Raw genomic sequence first — 20,279 nt, 5'->3', positions numbered from 1 at the left:
CCCGGCCTTATCCTCTTACTTTAATAAAAAACAAAAACAACAACAACAAAAAAAACACCTTAAGCTTTAAAAACACTTATTTGTTATTTTTTTTATTTTTTTATTTTTTGGTATCCTCTGGTTAGAAAAGTGATTTTTAGCAGTGTGCTTAGTTCCATTAACAGTGAATGGCTTTAGAGTTCTCATAGTGGGACTCTACATGATTTAGAGCACTATGTATACTAGGTATAGGACCTCTTAGCCAAACTAGTGTAAATACTGTTTAAAAGACTTATTATTGATACCACATGGTGTCTTGGTTTTTATTGTCACAGATGCCCACCTTACACATGAAATTATTTTATAAGAAGACCCATTTTGCTGCTTTAGAAACTATCTTTGGATGGAGCACAGTGTCTGTTTGCATTAGCATTAAATGATGCTCTATAAATGTGTTATAGAGGGTGCTAAAACATTATGTATTTAAGTTGGATGACTTTGCATGAAGAAAATTGTAGATATGTCATGAATAGATCTCTGATTCAATGAGAATTTTAATTTACTTGATACTGTATGTATGTCTTCAAATAGTATGTTTTTCTAACTTCCAGTTTTCTGAATAAAACTTTTTTAATTGTATTTTTTCTCTGCTTTTCTGCTGTTTTATTATGTTGGCAGTGCCACTCTTACATGGACTGCTATTTTGGAAGAATGGGTGTTCTTAATGGCCTTTATTAGTTCATCTTTATTAAAATGAAAATTTGTTACTTTTTTTATACTTTCATACTGAATTTTGTCTAAAAGATGCTTTTTTATTTTGACTAGTATCTCAAACATATAATGTCTCATTTTAACTAGCTGTCAATAAATATAGTCTGAAGATATTTAAAATAATTTTATGCATTTTAAAATCTAGGTTGGATGGACAATGGCCTGATGGTTTATTGGCTTCAGACAATACTCTTCATTTTGTCCATCCATTGACTTTCAACTATTCTGGTGTTTATATCTGTAAAGTGACCAATTCCCTTGGTCAAAGAAGTGACCAAAAAGTCATCTACATTTCAGGTAAGTTACTATCTGCTTACAAAATGGGTTATTTAAAATATTTCTGAATAATCATAATAACAATATGCTGCAATTATTTATACTTGTAAAGATAACAGTTCCTCAGAGTGGCGTTTTTCCAAATAATCTAAAAGGAATATGATAAAATAACCCTATCCTGAGATAGGTATGTAATGTGACATCCCTTATTAAAATGTCAGTGTCTATGCAACAAGTTTATATACATTTTGATGCCTGTACATATAGTTAATTTTTCAGTTCAACAGTACTATTTCTCTAATACATAGTATGACTTTCTAGATTATTTTATCTTTAAGAACAAATAGTGATTTTTTTTTCTTTTGCTTTGATGGCCACTTTGTACACAGTTGTTTAATAAAATGGAATATTAAATTTGATGACTTGGCTTGTGAAATAACATTGTTTCCCACTTAATATGGGACTATACCATATTGTATTACCAAGAGGTGAAACAGGAATGCTACTTAAAATGTGTTAATGAAATAAAATGTATGATGTTTTTTATTGTCCTTCAACCACTGATAGCTTAGATTTTTCACATTCTGTTTGTGTCACTGTGAATATTTGTTAATTTGGCTGAGTATAAATTTTGGCATTCATAAAATAGCTAAAAATACATCTTTTCCTTGTGGCTGCAAGTAATAAATTATCAATTGAATGCTTATTTATAAAAATTCAATAAAATATTTTGAGCATCTCCTTACTGATTACAAGAATGTAGCCATCTTCCTGTCTAACAAATGGAAAATTAAGAGGGAAAAGGAAGAGAACCTAAGAAACACAGGTTTGTGTGGTAATTATGGAATAAATAGTTAAGGGTTTTACCTTTGTTCAAATCTAAAACTAGATAAATTAGAGGTTTTGGCGAAATTTTGTGCTTCCTTAAGTGTTATATTCTCCGTCCTTGTGTGATCAGTCTAAGAACAGTACCATGTATTAATGTGTTATTGTCTTACAGCACTCACCACAGTTTTTAGTTGTTTGCTCATTTCCTTGCTTATTATTTATCTTCACAATTCAGTAGTTTGTGCTTGCTTTATTCATGACTGTATACTCAGCAGTGAGCATTGTGCCTGGCACATTATAGAGGTGCAAACTTTTTTTTTTGGCGTGACTCTAGCAAGAAGCTTAGAACTGTATACATCCCTAGCCCTTTCTGCCGTTATCAGTGCTTTGGTGGAAATCTGTATTTTTTTTTTTTTTTGAGACATGGTCTCGCTCTGTCGCCCAGACTGGAGTGAGTGCAGTGGTGTGATCTCAGCTCACTGCAACCTCTGCCTCCCAGGCTCAAGCAGTCCTTCACCTCAGCCTCTAGTAGCTGAGACTACAGGTCTCAGCTGGGCACCACTATGCCCAGCTAATTTTTGTATTTTTTGTAGAGACGGGGGTGGTCTCTCTATGTTGTCCAGGCTGGTCTTGAACTTCTGAGCTCAAGTGATCTGCCCACCTCTACCTCCTAAAGTGCTGGGATTACAAGCATGAGCTACTATGCCTAGCTGGAAATCTGAATGAGGTTACATATTAGTATATTACTCTCTCTCTCTTTAATTAGAGAATAAGCCAGGGAAATGCATAGTTAAAATATACTTAAGGACTGTTTATTTTGTGTGTCTGTTGTACAATTTGGTGTGGGTTATTACTTGTAAACCTTAGACTCAATATGTCTATGTAATCATTTAAATATCAAGGCTTGGCTGGGCGTGTTGGCTCACACCTATAATTCCAGCACTTTGGGAGGCTGAGGCAGGCAGATCACCTGAGGTCAGGAGCTTGAGATCAGCCTGGCCACCACGGTGAAAACCTGTTTCTACTGAAAATACAAAAATTAGCCAGCAAGGTGGTATGCGCCTGTGATCCCAGCTACTCAGGAGTCTAAGGCAGGAGAATCGCTTGAACCTGGGAGGCAGAGGTTGCACTGAGCCCAGATCGTACCATGCATGACGGAGCGAAACTGTCTCAAAAAAAAAAAAAAATTTAAAATAAATTAATAAATATCCAGACTCATTTTGGATGCTTTTGTATGTACTGATTTAATTAATGGTATCCTAGATTTATACTCTTATCATTCTGAGTTCAGTGTTAAGTACTCTTGACTTGTGTGTCCAGTTGCCTATTAATGATCATTAACTCTATGTAGTAGTTTAATAGGTATTTACAACTTAACATATTCAAAACAGAGGTCCTGATGTTTCTGTTGCTCCTTGATACCAAACATATTTCTGTACCCATCTTCCTTCTTTCAGTTACTGGTACTTCTTTCCTCACATTTGTTCAGGATACAACCCTTGATAGTTATTCTTGATTTTGCTTTTTCTCTCACACCCTAGTTAGTTCATTAACAAATCAATACCAGCTCTTCCATTATGTTAAATGCAGAATCTTACCAGTTCTTCAACTCTTCTACTACTGCTACTACACACTAGTCTAAGCCATAAGCCACTCTTACTTCACTATTACAATAACCATTTAATCTCCCTACTTTGCCTCTGTCCCCCTTCAGTTTCTCAGCAAATGAACAGCTAGGGTGGTTCTTTTAAAGGACATGTCAGCTCTTGTCACTCCTCTCCTCAAAACCTTCCATGGGCTTCCCATTTTACCCACAATGAAAACCAAATCCTTACAGTTGGACTTACAAGACTCCATACAAGCCCTCCTTCCAGATGATCTCTCTAACTTCATTTCTTACATGTTTTGCTCATTGGATGAGTCACTACTGGACTCCTTGCTGTTCTTCGAACATAGCAGGCACATTCCTACCTCAGAGTCTTTTACAGTAACTGTTTTCACTGCCTGGAATGCTTTTACCAGGGATCATCTGAGTTCTTTACCTCATTTCTTAAGGCCTTCACCTTCACCTTTTTCAGCGAGGTCTTTCTTCATGATTATATTTGAAATAAAATACCCTCCCTTCTCACCCCTTTACTACTATTGGTCCCCTTCTTTTTCTTTTTAGCACGTATTGCCATGTAAATTTTATTGTTTTTTATATGCTTCTCTGTTTTTACCCTCAGAACATAAGTCTAAACATAAAGCCTGCTTTAATTACTGCCATATTTCCATTATCTACAATGATGTTTAGCATATGATAGGTGTTCAATAAAGTTTTGTTGCATGAATGAATAAATTTGAGAATAAAACAATCAGGAATCAGTTTACAAATCCAGAGTCTGCTTTTATGTAACTTAAAAAGGGAACTCAAATTTTGAGTAAATATGAACAAAATCACAGTTTCAGCACTTTCGAAGAAGTGGCATTATATGACATAATTTTGGGGGGGTTTTTTTTTTGGAGATGGAGGCTTGCTCTGTTGCCCAGGCTGGAGTACCGTGGCGCTATCTTGGCTCACTGCCACCTCTGCCTCCCGGATTCAAGCGGTTCTCCTGCCTCAGCCTCCCAAGTAGCTGGAACTACAGGCACATGCTGCCATGCTTGACTAATTTTTTGTATTTTGGTAGAGATGGGGTTTCACTGTGTTGCCCAGGCTGGTCTTGAACTCCTGAGCTCAGGTAATCCACCGGCCTCAGGCTCCCATTGTGCTAGGATTACAGATGTGAGCCACCGTGCCCAGCAGAGAATTTTTTATTTTATTTATTTATTATTTTTTTTGAGACGGAATCTCACTGTGTCGCCCAGACTGGAGTGCAGTGTCGCGATCTCGGCTCACAGCAAGCTCTCCCTCCCAGGTTCACGCCATTCTCCTGCCTCAGCCTCCCGAGTAGCTGGGACCACAGGCGCCCACCACCACACCCGGCTAATTTTTTGTATTTTTAGTAGAGACGGGGTTTCACCGTGTTAGCCAGGATGGTTTCAATCTCCTGACCTCATGATCCACCTGCCTTGGCCTCCCAAAGTGCTGGGATTACAGGCATAAGCCACCGTGCCCAGCCGAGAATTTTTTTTTTTTAGTAATCAATAGTTAGACTTTACTTTTCTATCCAGAGTCTGTAATACAGCATACTATGCTGAGATTAGTTAACTCATCTAACAACTGCTTGAAGTATGTCAGGTGCCCTAGGTATAATGCTGCCTTTCCAGAATGACTATTTAGTAAAACTTAGTGGGCTTTTACAAGAGTAAGAAGCCACAATTCACAAAATAAATGACCAATTAATCCTTTTCATTGTTGCATGTACTCATTGTCCTCTAGGAAAAAAATTTTACCTCAGTATTAAAATAGATATTTAAAAATTTGAGAAATTATTTTTAATATATGTTAAATAAATGCATCTTAGGACTAGAGATGAAAGTTCTGCTCAGAACAGAATAAGCAACTCTGAGGGAAATTGTTCTTAATTTTGTTACACATTTTCCCATATTGATAAATGTAAGATTTTTGGATAAGAGGTTTTTGATTTAGGATTGCAATATTCAACCTCAGTTATTAAATTGTACTCTATTATATAATAGTAATACTCTCAAGGGGTATAGTAGCTCTTTGACTAGTACTTACTGACTACTGGAAATTGTGTTTTTCTGGTTTGCTTTTGATGTATATTTTTCCCTTAACACCTGTTACTTCTCTTTAAATTTAGAAAAGCAAATTTTGATATGTCAAATAAGTGCCACTATGTCTAAAACTCTTATTCCTGTGCAAAACTTGAATTTCAGGTCATATTGATGTTAGGATCCAAGTGTAGTGTCAGACTTAAGAATTTGCTTACTTAGCAGTCCTTAAACTTTAAAATGCATTTATTTCATATATTTAAATAACCCATATGATAGTCTAAAAGAAAAATAAGCCAATTAATTTTTATGACACTGAAAATATACCTTAGAAGACTGAAATATGCCTTTTATGGGGCATTACATGACTTGTTTTATGGTTTGGCAGAATTCATTAGAAAAGGAAACTTAAAGTTCTTCATTTGGGTGAGAAGAACTATGAAAGTCATTATGTCCATTATATACTCATTTATCACACAGTCAGCAAAGAGTATGAAAAATAATATCTAACTGAAAAATGAGGAGTGCTTTTGGGAAGGATTTAACATCATGATATGGTGATTAAAAATAATTCTGCCTTATAATAATTGTGACTTTCATTGTAAATTAGAAAACGGAAGAAATATTTTGTATGCATTGTCATATTTCCATTGCTTAAAAGGCAAAATAATGAAGTACTAAATGTCCTTTCTTTCATAGAATGACATTACTAGTGAGGCTCAGTTTTTTTTTTTTTAACATTGATTAAGGAGTGGGATGGTGGGTTGAAACATTTCTAGAACCATGAACAAAAATAAGATTTTAAAATAATCCTTTTGGTTAGATTTTTCTCAAAGCTGTATTTTGTTAAATCTGAGTGAAATGGACAATAGATGACCATTTGTGTTCATAAAGAAATTTGCAAGTAGAAGTAATAAATGTTAGGGTTTCATTATTTAGGATACTTGGTAAAAATGTGTCTTATTTGGTGAGAGCTCAAGTATAGTCACTGTTCTGAAAAAAACTAGCATATAAAGAACCATGAAAAACTTTAAAACTCTACTGGCAGAAAAGCAAATTATAAATAATTAGATTTTTACTTTAAATATGCTGATGCCAGTTTATTGTAATTTTTTTTCTTTGCGAATCATTATAAGGATGACATTCAATACATTAAAGTTGACTTTCCCAGTACTCCTGCTTCCTCAGAAAATACATGAATTGTCTTACAAATGATTTCATTTTTAGTCTATATTTTTAATGTTCTAATGCTGTGAAGTTGAATGATGTGAGACTTTACTACTTTTATACTAGACATGATCCTTCAATTCTACACTTGTTTTCTTGAGATTTAATTTGTTCCATTAGTGAATGTTTTCATAAATTAAAACTTCCTTGATTCACTTAAATATACTCTGATAACTCATACTCATCTGAAAGTACTTGACAGGGTTACCGATTATAAATTTAAACTCATAGAAAATTAGTTATATTGTACTTATTAAATTTTATACTGTACTTGCTAAATTTTTACCACATTCTATACATATGGCATTCCGTGATGAAACCTGTTCAGTAAGTATTTTTCTTTAGCTTGTAATATTAGAATAACTTACCCCATGTAGATTTAGTATTTTTCTAACAATCATTTTTTAAAGCTTTATCAGTATCACTCATTTAAAAATTAATTATAGGAGATTACCATTTGGGTCATTTATTTCTTTCACTGTGAAGGAAACAATATTTTTAAACTTATCCTTTCTTCAAACTCTACAGTTTTGTGTTACATGACCTATAAATACTACTTAATTGATAATTAACCAGTCTTTAATTTTTGCTATTTATGTTTAGTTGCTTTTTAATATTACTGGCTATTTACTCTATTATCTAATGTCGATACACAGGTTCATTGGCATCTAATATTTAAATATTATTAGAATGTTCTCTCTAAAATATTAGCTGTTCTTTTTGAGACTCCATCCTAAAGTAGTGACATAAAATTTTGCAGATATAGTTGAAGTTTTTAAATTTCTGAATGTTTAGATAACTTGCTCATAGGGTGTTAGACATGGCGATGATATTTTAATTACTTTATAACATATTTTTACTTTGTCTATTAGTCTCATTTGGTAATAGCCTATCAGGCTAACATAAGTTTAAGCATATGCTTTTTTATTTTTTTTAATTACTAAATAATAGTATTTACAATATATCTCCTTCCAAAAATTTTGAGCTTTTTTATTTAAAGAAAATATTTTTGAGAGAATTATTAAACCAACAGCTTATACTATGCCCACTTAACAAGAGTCTATAGTTTTTCATTCTTTTAAAGATATGCTCAGCTCTTATAAAAATAAACCATATTATTGGTAGGTAAAATGGATATTGAGAAAAACTTTAATTTTTTTATTCTTTTTATTTTCTTGAGCTACTGGCTAAGAAAATGTACATTTGAATTATTTGATTTACTTTTTTGTTATAGTAATTTTTAAACCGGCTATGTAATGGGACGCTTAAGTAATACTCTTCTTTAAAAAAAATAAGTTCCTCTTTTCTAGAGTACAATATCACTCATAAACGTGGAATGGAAGAATTACAACATAGGTTTACACCATAGGTTTTATTCCTTTCTCTTTATTGGTGACTGACTAAATGTCAGTTTTGTTTTCTTTTTAAATAGATAAGTACCACTACATTCTAATCTTAATCAAATTAAGAATGAAAAACTATTGTTACTATGAATATATATTCATTAACTGTGCTGTCTTGTCAACATGCTGCTGAATCAGCCTGCATTGACATTCTTTGCCTTTCTGTGTCTTCTCTGTCTTTACTGTTTCCATTAGATCCTCCTACTACTACCACCCTTCAGCCTACAATTCAGTGGCATCCCTCAACTGCTGACATCGAGGATCTAGCAACAGAACCTAAAAAATTGCCCTTCCCATTGTCAACTTTGGCAACAATTAAGGATGACACAATTGCCACGATCATTGCTAGTGTAGTGGGTGGGGCTCTCTTCATAGTACTTGTAAGTGTTTTGGCTGGAATATTCTGCTATAGGAGAAGACGGACGTTTCGTGGAGACTACTTTGCCAAGAACTACATTCCACCATCAGATATGCAAAAAGAATCACAAATAGATGTTCTTCAACAAGATGAGCTTGATTCTTACCCAGATAGTGTAAAAAAAGAAAACAAAAATCCAGTGAACAATCTAATACGTAAAGACTATATAGAGGAGCCTGAAAAAACTCAGTGGAACAATGTAGAAAATCTCAATAGGTTTGAAAGACCAATGGATTATTATGAAGATCTAAAAATGGGAATGAAGTTCGTCAGTGATGAACATTATAATGAAAATGAAGATGACTTAGTTTCACATGTAGATGGTTCCGTAATTTCCAGGAGGGAGTGGTATGTTTAGCAACCACTGAATGTGACTTAACTATGTACAATGTTCATTCATACTAGTTGATCATTTTCAGATTGTTCATACTTTTTCTTGAGGAAGAATAAGCTTTTTCAAGTTGATTTTCAAGCTTTTTATATTCTAATCTGACAAATGAAAATGTAAAATCTGAGTTCAGTGTATCTAAGCTGCTTTACAATTTTTTTTCAATGCTGTACTACTGTCTCAAGATTTAAATTTTAATGCAGAGTACTTTATTGGTGTGAGGCACACAGGTAAGAAGAAATGTCAACATTAAATGTATGACTTATTTGGTACAAAAATTTTTAAAAAAGGGAACTACCTTGACATTGTGTATTAAATGTTTACCTAAGACAATAATCTCAAGTATGTTTGTTTAACATATACCTCTCAAAATTTATCACCACTCAATGACACTGCATCAAAATTGACTATAAAACTAATTCAAGAAATATTTATATATATTTTTTAATATACAAAAAATATTTAGCCTGATGGAATGGCTTTCCTTTTCAAACATTATTTTCTAAGTTTCTATACAAATGAAATCTTTACCTCTGCATATTAATGAGCCTTGCCATAATTACTGTAGAGTGGCTTTTCAAAGATACTTTGTTGCACTAAAACTGTGGTAGTAAACTCAGTGAACATGATGTGTGGAAGAGCATAATTAGCTGGTCAATATTTTTGTCCAAAATACCTACAAGAGTAATAAAATACATGCCTTTCAAACGTGATAATTATTAGTTTTTTTTTTCCTTTTTGGAAAACAATTCTTATATTGTCATGTGAACATGGATTTTGGCACATTAGCAGTAGCCTTATTTTAATGCTTTATGTCCTAAACATACTAATAGAAATGAAAAGATGCAGAGAGAGCATTTCAGAATACTGAGGTACTAGTTTTAGAAATGAGACATTTCAGCCAACAATCTATAGAAAGAATTTTCTAGACCATCTTGTTTTAGTTATTTAATGTTGATGTTCAAACGGGTAAATGTATACAAAGAAAATTTTAGAGTAAACTTGGAAACATTGGATTTAACTAGAAAAATCTAAAGTATAGAATCAGTTGGTGACATTTGCTAATGGATATTGGCATTCATCTCCTTTTTCCTCCTACGTTTATGTATGTATTTTAAGATTTTTGTTTTTACAATTAAAACTGGAAACATGAGGTTTTTTGTTTTTGTTTATTACATAATTATGTATATTCCTTCTGAATCATTTATCTTTTGAGAAAGAAATGTTACCTAAACTTCAAATGTGCTTTTTGTTTGTAAGGTAATTAAATTGCTTCTACAGTGGAGTCTTACAAAATTATAATAATGACAACTATTTTGAAGCTGAAAGGATATGTTTTTCTATTGATAAGTCATTTGAAAAAGTGACTACATTGCCAGTGCAATGAAGTGGAAGTTAGTAGGAGAATCATAAATATATTATTTTGTTAATAAAAAGGCAAAGTAGTAGGTACTTTTTAAACCCTCCCAACCAGCCCTTTCTCAATATTCATCAAATCTAAAACATTTAGGGGGTAAAATTCTAACATGTTCATAGTATCTTGCAAATAGTGGAAGGCGTATTCTGAAGGATTATAAACTAGTTTTCTTCATTATAACTAGCACTATTTTGTGGAAATTAGAAACCTATTTTATTTCTCTTCCCAAAAGTAATACTTAGTATAAGACTGTAGTATCAGGTTAAGGATACAGGTAAATAAAGTTCACTTATATCTTCTTACAAATGTCTCGGTTTTAATATGGTTAATCACTTATATACAAATACTACAGCTTTTTAGTACAAGTTTTTGGAAGAAAACTTTTTGATAAAACACTGTTATTGGCGTAAGTTTATTTTTAATTTAAATATCATTCATGAGGTGGCCAGAAGAAAGATGGGTCTAAAATTTCTTCCCATGAAAGATGTAAAACTATAACTTTTTTTTTAAATCAAAATTTCATCTTTTAAAAATAATGGTTTGAAATACTGTATGGATCTGAACAGAATAATCACATTTAGGATTCTATATAAATCTGAACTGGAGTATACATCTGAAGGAATTTAGCAATGTATTTTAAGAAATATATTTCAAAACTATAAATACCGGTTATGAACTTCCTTTTACATTGAGGTTGTGTGTGTGAGTGGGTTTTTTTGTTTGTTTGTTTGTTTTGTGTTTTTTTGGCGGGAGAGTGTGACCTGGAAAACCACAAGTGAGTATTTGACATATTCTGTATCCTTAAACCAATCATTTGGCAAACTAGAAGGTTTCTGTGTTAGAAGAATCTGATACTAGTGCTTAACACTTTGGGAAGCATTGCACTGTTGTTTATTAGAACTTTATGTATATTTACTGTACATAGAGACTTGTTTGAAAACATGAATAGTCATTAAATAAACATATTGCTAAATTAGTTTTTGAATTCCAGTGATATTCATAGCTATTTGACAGGTATATATGAAAGTTCTGCTATCTTGAAAAAATATATATTTGTACTATTTTTTGCCATATTTATATTTATTTCTTTCATATGGTTTGAACTGTTTTTGCATTTTTGTAAATTCACTTGAGAGTTTTCTTTCATACTGGTTAAAATATTTCAATAATATAATGAAGAAGAATGCAACTCTTATTTTTTCTGCCATTTTTATTAAAATACATTGAAACTAAAGTAGGCTAGGGGTTAACTTTAAAAGTGATATTTGAGAAGTGCTTTAGAGTTGAAAGATTTAGTATTTTACCATGTGCCTAGTAGGGTTCTATTTGCTAAGTCTAATATTAAGGAAACTATTAAGGTTTTTCAGTAGTAAGTGTTGCTTCTAATAGCCGTATACAGGAAAGTTTTATAAGATAACCCATGGCTAAATATTTTGCATTAAGGAACTGTAGGAGTACAGTGTATAAGTACAGAAATAAAAAGAAATGTAGTCATTTTAAATGTGAAAACATCTGATTGGAGTTTGTTTTTGATAAATACTGCTAAAACACAGTATATGAACAAGTAAGTTTATGTATGAAAGTAATCAATGTAAAATATAAGAAAGGAATAAATGGTACCCAATTTGAATTTTTAATTCTAATAGGGGAGTAGATTGTAGATTGAATTGTCTTTCCTGTTTACTTGTTAATTAGAAAATGCATCCTTCATAAACAGCTCCTTTCTCAAATTTTTCGTATATTGTGTTTGGGTTTGGGTTTTATTTTGTACCAGCACTAAGTTTTGGTTTGGTTTTGTTTGGTGGTTTTTTTATTTTGTTTTGTTTTTTTGTTTGTTTCTTTTTTAACCAACCTGTGTATTAGGTGTTAGCCCCAGTAGCCATGCAAGAAATCTTTAAATAAAAGTTTAAAAAGTTATTTAGAGGCATATTTCTGTAATAAGTTCATTGCTCTGTGTTACCTTCTTTGTCCTCATTATATTTGCTAAATGTGTGTATGTGTGTGTTTGTATAATGATCATTATATTTGTTAAAGTGTGTGTGTGTGTAACCTAGTTTATTTTAATTATCAAAGTGTAATTAAAATGATTTGTGGGAATCAGAAACCTGTTTTCTCTTCCTAAAACAAGACTGTAATATCAGGTCGAGGATAGTTGGCATGTGGGCCACTGTATGATTTTGTCCTTTTTTGTTCTGTTTTTTGTTTTTAGGTGGTTGGGTTTTTTTCTTCCACTTTTAAGTTCAGGGGTGCATGTGCAGGTTTGTTACACAGGTAACGTGCCATGGTGGTTTACTACAAAAATCAACCCATCACTTAGGTATTAAGCCCAGCATGCATTAACTATAATATTTGATTTTTAATTAACCATTTAATTCCCAGTCATGAATTAACGTTCTCCATAGTTATAAATTATCTTATCTCTGTAGCTGTAGCTCTTAAAACCCATTTTAGATGTTTTTGCTATTACTTTGGCATAAGTCAAATTTTATATATTGCTTTCAATTTCGAATTAACACTTTATAAGGTATTTCTTAAGTTGACATTTTTTTTTTTTTTACTTATTTTTGTGAGCTACTTTGATTAGAAATGCCATTGCTTTGAATTGTTTATAATCACCTTGTGATGCATCACTTTGTTTCCTATTTCTGGCTTTTTAAACTGTATTTTTTAAACTATTTTTGACCAGGGTTTTTCTTTGATAATACACAATTAGACTGGATTGTTTTGTTCCCTTCTTGGTATCCCAATAAAAAAATTCATGCATGAAACAGTCTTTGAGGGGTTTGCACAGTAAACCAACTTTTATCTGTTTTTTTAAAATGCTTTCTGTTTATATATATATTTTTTTCTGTTATAGTCCAGTCATCTGCTTTTTTGTGAAGTACATATATACTTTGACTTGACCACTTTGACTTGAGTAGTGTTAGGTTTTTATCAAGAGCTTGAAACCAAAATTGTTTACAAAAGCTTTGCCTTGTATTCCCTTAGGTATCATTTATTTTCTTGAACCTTCGTGACAGTTATGTTTATTTCAATTTAGAAGGATAAAACATGATTCAGTTTTGGGATATATCTTGTTTCATTTGCCTTTTAATTAGTAGCTGCTGCTTTTTCTGGCTGGTTGCTAATGAAGCTGATTGAAAGTGACCTTTTAGAGCAATGACCTTTCAGAGCAATAACTTTATAATGTAATCTTCAAAACTTGAGAATAGTTTAGAGCCTCATTTCCTTATATGCATAGTATTTCTACATAGACATAATAATGCAAGTTGTACAGTCTCAGTTACGAGAAATATCCCAGGGAAAACCTAATTGTAAAGTGACAGTTTTATCTAAAAGCCAAAAGTAGGATCTAGGTGACTTGGCCTCTCTTTAAAAAAGGAAAACCTAAACAACAACAACACAAAAACTTCTTGTTATGGAAAATTATACAAAAATAGGACAGAATAATGAAATGGACCTCCATGTACTAGCTTCAGTTATCATCAATTCCTGGTCAGTCTTATTCCATTTAGACCCCTACCTATATAATCCCTCCTGGTTTTATTTCATCTGTAAATAAATCAGTATATAGCTCTGAAAGATAAGGACCATTTTAAAAACCACAGTATCGTTATTATACCAAAAATTAATAATAATTCCCTAACATTGTATCAAGTGAGCATTCAAATTTCTAATCATATGTATTTTGCAGTTTTAATCAGGTTTTCCAAATATGATCCATTCATGGTGATTGATAGAAATATCTTTTACTCTGTTTACCCCCCACCCCATTTTCCCTTGCAATTTATTTCTTAAAGAAACTGCTTCATTTGTTCTAAATTTTTCTGGTTTAAAGTCCCATTTGCATTCCACACACATCCCTCTGTGTTTACTGTAAATTGGTAGTGAGATCTAGAGCCTTGGTTAGACTGAGGTTTAATTTGAAGGCAAGATTACATCATACATAAGTGGTGCTATGTTTTTCCATCAGAAAGCATATAATGCCTACTTTTTTGTGTGTGATATTAGCTGTCATTTGGTGCTCAATGCCTAGATCTATTAACCCTGTTCTTTTACCATATCATAGATGTCTGAATAATTGTCATGGTGTTTCCTATCAACTTCGTCTATCATAACCTCACATCTTCTTCTAGTTTTTATTTCTCCTCTTCTCCAGATGAGTGAAAACTCCTTTAAGTGTACGTACCAGCTCAAAATTAGTATGTACTCCCATTATACATGAGCTACTACAGCAGTTTGTTACATGCATTATAAAATATTCAAAAATGGAAATTTTAGATATCTGATGATACATTTAACATGTTAATTTTTTCTCACTAAAACTAAGATTTGGGGGAAACAGTATGATTGCATTTTATTTTAAAAGTTAACTTTTTTATTACTAAAACATTTTTGGTAAAACTACATAATTGAATGTTCTTTATGCATTTTTTATTTTCAATTTTATACCTTTTGATTCAGTGATTGAAAGGTCTCATATCATGGTCAGTGTATGTTGATACTTGGGTTTTAGATGTGATAACTAAAATGCCACCTCAGATAGATTCAAATGGAAGAAGTACATTGTTTGGATGTTAACAGTTTTCATCCCAACCACTATTTTTAGAGTGTATCTTTATGTCCTAGATATTTGATTGTTCAATGTCTTGCTAATCAATAACGTCTCCTTCACATTAGCTACTCTTTCAGCACATTATAGGCTTAGTGTAAGAGGGTGAGGTTTATTGTTAATGAGTAAATGTAAATATATTTTAACTGGTCTGCTGATGCATTTGATCTTTTTTTTTTTTTTTTTTTTTTTTTTTGTTGACTTGTTACATCTGGTTTGATTGCCATGCAAATTTTACTTCATACTGTAGCTAACTGATAAAATTTGTGTATTAAGAGTAAGATATCTGTATTGCCAGTTATTAGTACCGGTATTATTAGTGTTATGTGGGGATTTTTTGCCAATTATTTGCAGGAATGATACTAGGAATAAATACTTTCTAATATATAACATGTAGATTAGCACTGATACCTCCACAGAGTCCATGTGTCTTAGCTTTTTACCTGTCACATGGGACACTCATACAATTCTTCCTTTACATGTTTGATTACTGGCTAAATCTAGATAAGTCACTAGTTCACTCTGCTGAGCTCTCATGAATCGTGTCACAAGACATGAAGGAACAACCAAGTGAAGCGCTGTCTACTTAATTTTGTTCTGGAACTATCCCATTTCACTTTCCCCATAGATATAGTGGGTGCTCTGTGTGACAGGAAAACACCTGATACTTGGACAAGGGGAGCAACCAATGCCAATCCATGTATTATATACTAGTAAACAATTATTTTCATGAAATGTCTTTTTTAAAGATAAGTGGTAATATTTCTATACTTACTGGATGATATATATTTTGTGGATTCTTTGACTCTACTTTGGGGGATTTTGCTCTCTATTACCACGTAAAATTTATCCCTGCATTCCTGGCACTTAGCACAAGGCCTGACACATACTAGGTGCTTGGGGTAATTTTTTGGTTGAGAGGCTGAGGAGACTGACCTGATCCAAATAAATAAATAAGTAGTGAGACATAAATGTTTGGATGGATATAAAAGCTAATAAGTCATATTGAGAAGATAAACATTAAAGGGGCTGTTACAATTGGAGAATGGGATTATTTATGGGGGAAAATTGGTAATACAATAATATATAGTATGGGAGCAAATCAAAGGTGGGAAGATAACTTTGTAGACCAACACATAAACCTGTGATGCCATCACTAAAGTTTTGTCAAAGGGCCTGAAGAGAAAAAATAGGGCATGTCTCAGTTTTTTTAGATGTGAATTAGGTGTACACGTTTCAATAGCTTTACTTTAAAAAATTATTTGTTTATGAATGATTTAAAAACTTCACTTTATTATCTATAATATTTGTGTACTATTTTCCAAAAAGTGAATCATTTCTTATATCCATATTCATTTTTTTATGGTTGGTAGCTAGTTGATTTTTAAACATCTTCCCCAGAAGACATGTGCATGCTATCTTTTAATTAGATGTGGCAGTATAATCTTGTGTTGGGGAATGCTCTTTTTCTGTTTTTGGAGGTAAGTTTCCAGTGAATACGAGTTACCGTTACTATTGTGATAACAGCAAACTGGTCTTCTTTTTAGCAATGCATGCACCAGTATTTTAATGGTAAATAGTCTATAATTTTTGTCTTGTTTTCTGCCTCTTATAAGCATATATTGCTCTTAGTAGAACATCTCCTTAGGTTGATGGTAATGTTTCATGTTATTCACTCAGTAAACTACCTTAGTGTTTAAAAATGCTGTGTTTATACATTTGATCACTTAATTTTTTTCCTCTGTAGTGGTTTGGTTGGAATACAGAATTTATGTAGTATGTATGTGTTTATTTGGGCTGAGATATGCGGGAAACAGTGTTGAGGCTAAATTCTCAGTTTTCGCCAAAATACTTGTTTATTTCGTCTGGGATATGTGGGAAACAGTGTTGGGGCTAAATTATCAATTTTCATCAAAATACTTGAATGCAAAAGATTCAGGCACCTCCTTTGCTTTCATACTAGTTTTCATCAACTGTTAATACCCTTAAATTATTAACACCTTAAGTACTTACCTCTTTTTTTCCCCTCAATTAGAATCAGAAAACATGAAAAATATCCCATATGCATATTTAGCATAATCAATTGACCTAAATAAAGTAGATTATCTATTTGGGAAATAGATTCATATCTAGTCTGTCCTCCATTTGCTCATTTCAGCAGCTACCAGCCTATTCTAATACTACAAAGAGGTATTGGAGAAAGAGGATACATATGATAAAGAATGAATGGAACCAGGTAAAATGAAGATGCCCAAATTAAGACAGAAGGAAGTGTTGTGATACAGTCAACTCTCACAGAATCCTAGAGCTAAAAATTTTATAAGACTAGTGTGACAAAATTGGATAGATTGTAATTAAAATGTTTAAGAAATAATACATATTTAGACAAGCGTTACTTGAATATATTAAAAAATAGTATTTAAAGTTGGAAACTAAGAGATTAAAAGTCTACATTATGTTGTTTTATTACACAGCACTACCAAACCTTAGATTATTGCTGAAGTTAAATGAAAGGCTTTCTTAGAGGAGATGTATAGTTTGATAAAAATTTGTAATGATCTCTAGATTGAGAATCTCAGTTTGGCCTCAAAGAGTAACATGAACTTTTCAAAACCAATTTTGAAAAAATTTGTCATCAAAATAAGAACAAAAATTTAAATTCTGTACAGTTGGGCAAACATGATAGGTCATCTTTAGCAAAAGAAAAATTTCCAAGAGAGGAAAACCTTTAGAATAATTGATGTGGAGTAAATAACGTACTTGACAATTAGTATTTTTTATTTGTGCCACTGACTAGAGATATATGACTTTGGTCAAATGGCATAATCTTAATAGTTTTAACTGGCCTATTATTAAGGATTAAGTAAGACCATCTACTTTATGGCTGTGTTCAGTGGTTAAAGCTGTAATCTATATGGTGGGGAAAATGATAGTAGAGATTATCCGTAGGTCATCCCAAATCTCACATTTACAAGTGCAGAATGATATTTGGATGTACTGGATTTCAAATTTTTTTTTTTTATCTAGTACATATCCAAATAGAGATAGATTAGAAAATTTAGCAACAATAGATAAACCAGGCTGGTATTAGCAAATGAAGGTCACCATGAATGATTGAGTTATAATGTTTCAGAATCTATACATTGGAAACATTATTGAAATGAGTGACTTGCACTTACTGGTGTAAGATCTTTATCTCAAAATGAGTCTAACAAAATAAGCCATTAATAAACTCAGGATTGTTAGTATTCTAAAGACATTTTTATAATTTGAAAGAAAGTAAAACATTCTTTTTGGTAATCTAAAGTACCATGTTACCCACATTTTAATAAAAACAATTAGAAAATACTTACGTATTTATATGGGAATACTATCATGGTAAGTAGGTGAAACATATTTCAAAACCAACAGTGCTAATTCTGTAACTTTGCTGTGTCTGGTTCACAACAATTATTGCAGTTATTTAAGAGTATATGTGAAGATTATGTCAATTTAAGTAAAGCTGAGACTTCTTCATTAGTCTATATTAATGTTAACAAAAACATTCTTGTCTTCCAACAAGGGGTAACAGTGGAGGCTTCTACCCTCCTCCAACCTAACTTTATTTCTCTCTCTGCTCTCTACTATTCATTGATTGAATGGTCTTGGCAGATTATTTAACTTCAGAACTGCAATATCTTTATTTATAGAATGTTATCTCAGTATCTTTTTTTTGTTGGTAAGAAAGACAAAATCAGATGTGTGAAGGAACTTTGTAATTCACGAATCTCCACAAAATTTAGTTACTGGATTTAATATAGCCGAAATTGTCAAAGTAATACACATAAAGATTGTTTTGTTACATTCCTTAATACTTAACATTTGAAAATATGTAGTACTTGTAATAGTTTTAGTACATTCCGTTATTTGGGAGTTCATAAAATTGTTATTCAATTTTCTGGGAAAAGTGTGAAATGCTAACAGCCAAATATGTTTTTTAAATCCTTTCTTACAAAATTGTGGTGCAATGTGGGAAAGAGAAGTTGGTATTCAGAGATGACATATGTCTATGGCCAGGAGATAGTCAGAATTTCTATTTAATGTTGTAGTAGAGAAGCTATTTTTAGTGCACTTTGTATTAAATGTTCATGAATTAAGGGAAATTTTGTGCAAGTCCTGTTTTAATATTTACATTTTAAAATACTTTTCAAATTTTACAATGTCCAATGTCAATTTTTTTTGATATGGGATATTTTCTGTTTCGCACCTGAAATTTTTCAATTCTGTTAATAGTTTATTTTAAGAGAATAAAAATGCTAAATGTCTGTATTACTGGTCGTTTATATTAGAGAATACTGATTTTTAAAATTACCTTTTAGAGTACAAACTTAAAATTACTTTCATCTTTTTCTCTATCTTCTCCAGATACTCTTTGCATATCGAGAATATATTCTCCTGATGATGTTTGGGGATACTTACATAATTTTTAAAAAGTTAAGTTGAGGTATTAAAGTAATAAAAGAAGGAAGGGTTTTAGCATAATGCCACTAAACCTAATGAATCAAATTTGGAGTCCTGTAACCTGGCTCTTGAATAACATACTTCAGTCAAATAGTTTGCATATTGTAGAAAAGGTATGCAATTTCAAGAATTAATTTTAAGATTATTTGAAAAGCCTAATTTTTGTTACTTTACAGATGTTCCATTTAAGCAGACCTCTTCCATAGCTGTAGCTGGAGCGGTAATTGGAGCTGTTCTTGCCCTTTTCATCATTGCTATCTTTGTGACTGTGCTGCTGACTCCCCGAAAAAAGAGACCATCCTATCTTGACAAAGTGTAGGTAACTGTTTCTGCCTTCGTTCAACTATGCATATCAGTATGTGTCTATGTTTACCTTTACAGCTCCTCATAAAGAAATTAAGGGATAGAAGTAAGGATAATATTAGGCCTTTGTTAGATGACCCTGGTTTCATCAGAATATCTCAAACTGTATCTTGGTAAATGAACATTGTCAAGGGACTGCTAGAGGTACAGAACAGCTTTACATTTTTCACCTAGAGTGTATTAGACATCTTTCTAGAGGGTAACATAGTAATACTTTATGTGGTCCTGCCTTCTGAATAGAAATGTAAGTCTTTCATGAAGTGGTAACCAAAAGACATATAAAAATATCTTTGAAGTTTTAATGGCTTCTTCAGGTTGTATATGCATGTCTTATGTATAGATATAACTTTGAACTATCAAGTTATTAAATAGATTGAGTTTTATAACTTTTTTCTTAAAAACACTTTTTTTTAGTGAATTGTAAAATATACATCTTCTTA

General features: G+C 32.0%; 1 protein-coding gene across 5 annotated transcripts in view; it reads left to right on the top strand.

Moving 5' to 3' along the window:
- Window positions 1-20,279, top strand: part of NECTIN3 (nectin cell adhesion molecule 3) — a 123,367-nt gene that overhangs the window by 49,439 nt on the left and 53,649 nt on the right. For 3 of the 5 annotated variants that reach the window (XM_005548201.5, XM_005548202.5, XM_005548203.5), the window contains exons 5-6: window positions 896-1,047; window positions 19,653-19,791. In XM_005548201.5, the coding sequence (XP_005548258.1) occupies window positions 896-1,047; window positions 19,653-19,791 (291 nt within the window). Of the gene's footprint in view, window positions 1-895; window positions 1,048-8,336; window positions 10,101-19,652; window positions 19,792-20,279 lie in introns of those variants that run through there. The other 2 variants (XM_015446463.4, XM_074033778.1) reach the window with 1 other exon arrangement.

Source organism: Macaca fascicularis, chromosome 2, assembly GCF_037993035.2.
Source record: "Macaca fascicularis isolate 582-1 chromosome 2, T2T-MFA8v1.1".
NCBI lineage: Eukaryota > Metazoa > Chordata > Mammalia > Primates > Cercopithecidae > Macaca > Macaca fascicularis.
Note: the sequence above shows the minus strand (reverse complement) of the source record. Positions and strands in the feature narration are given on the sequence as shown.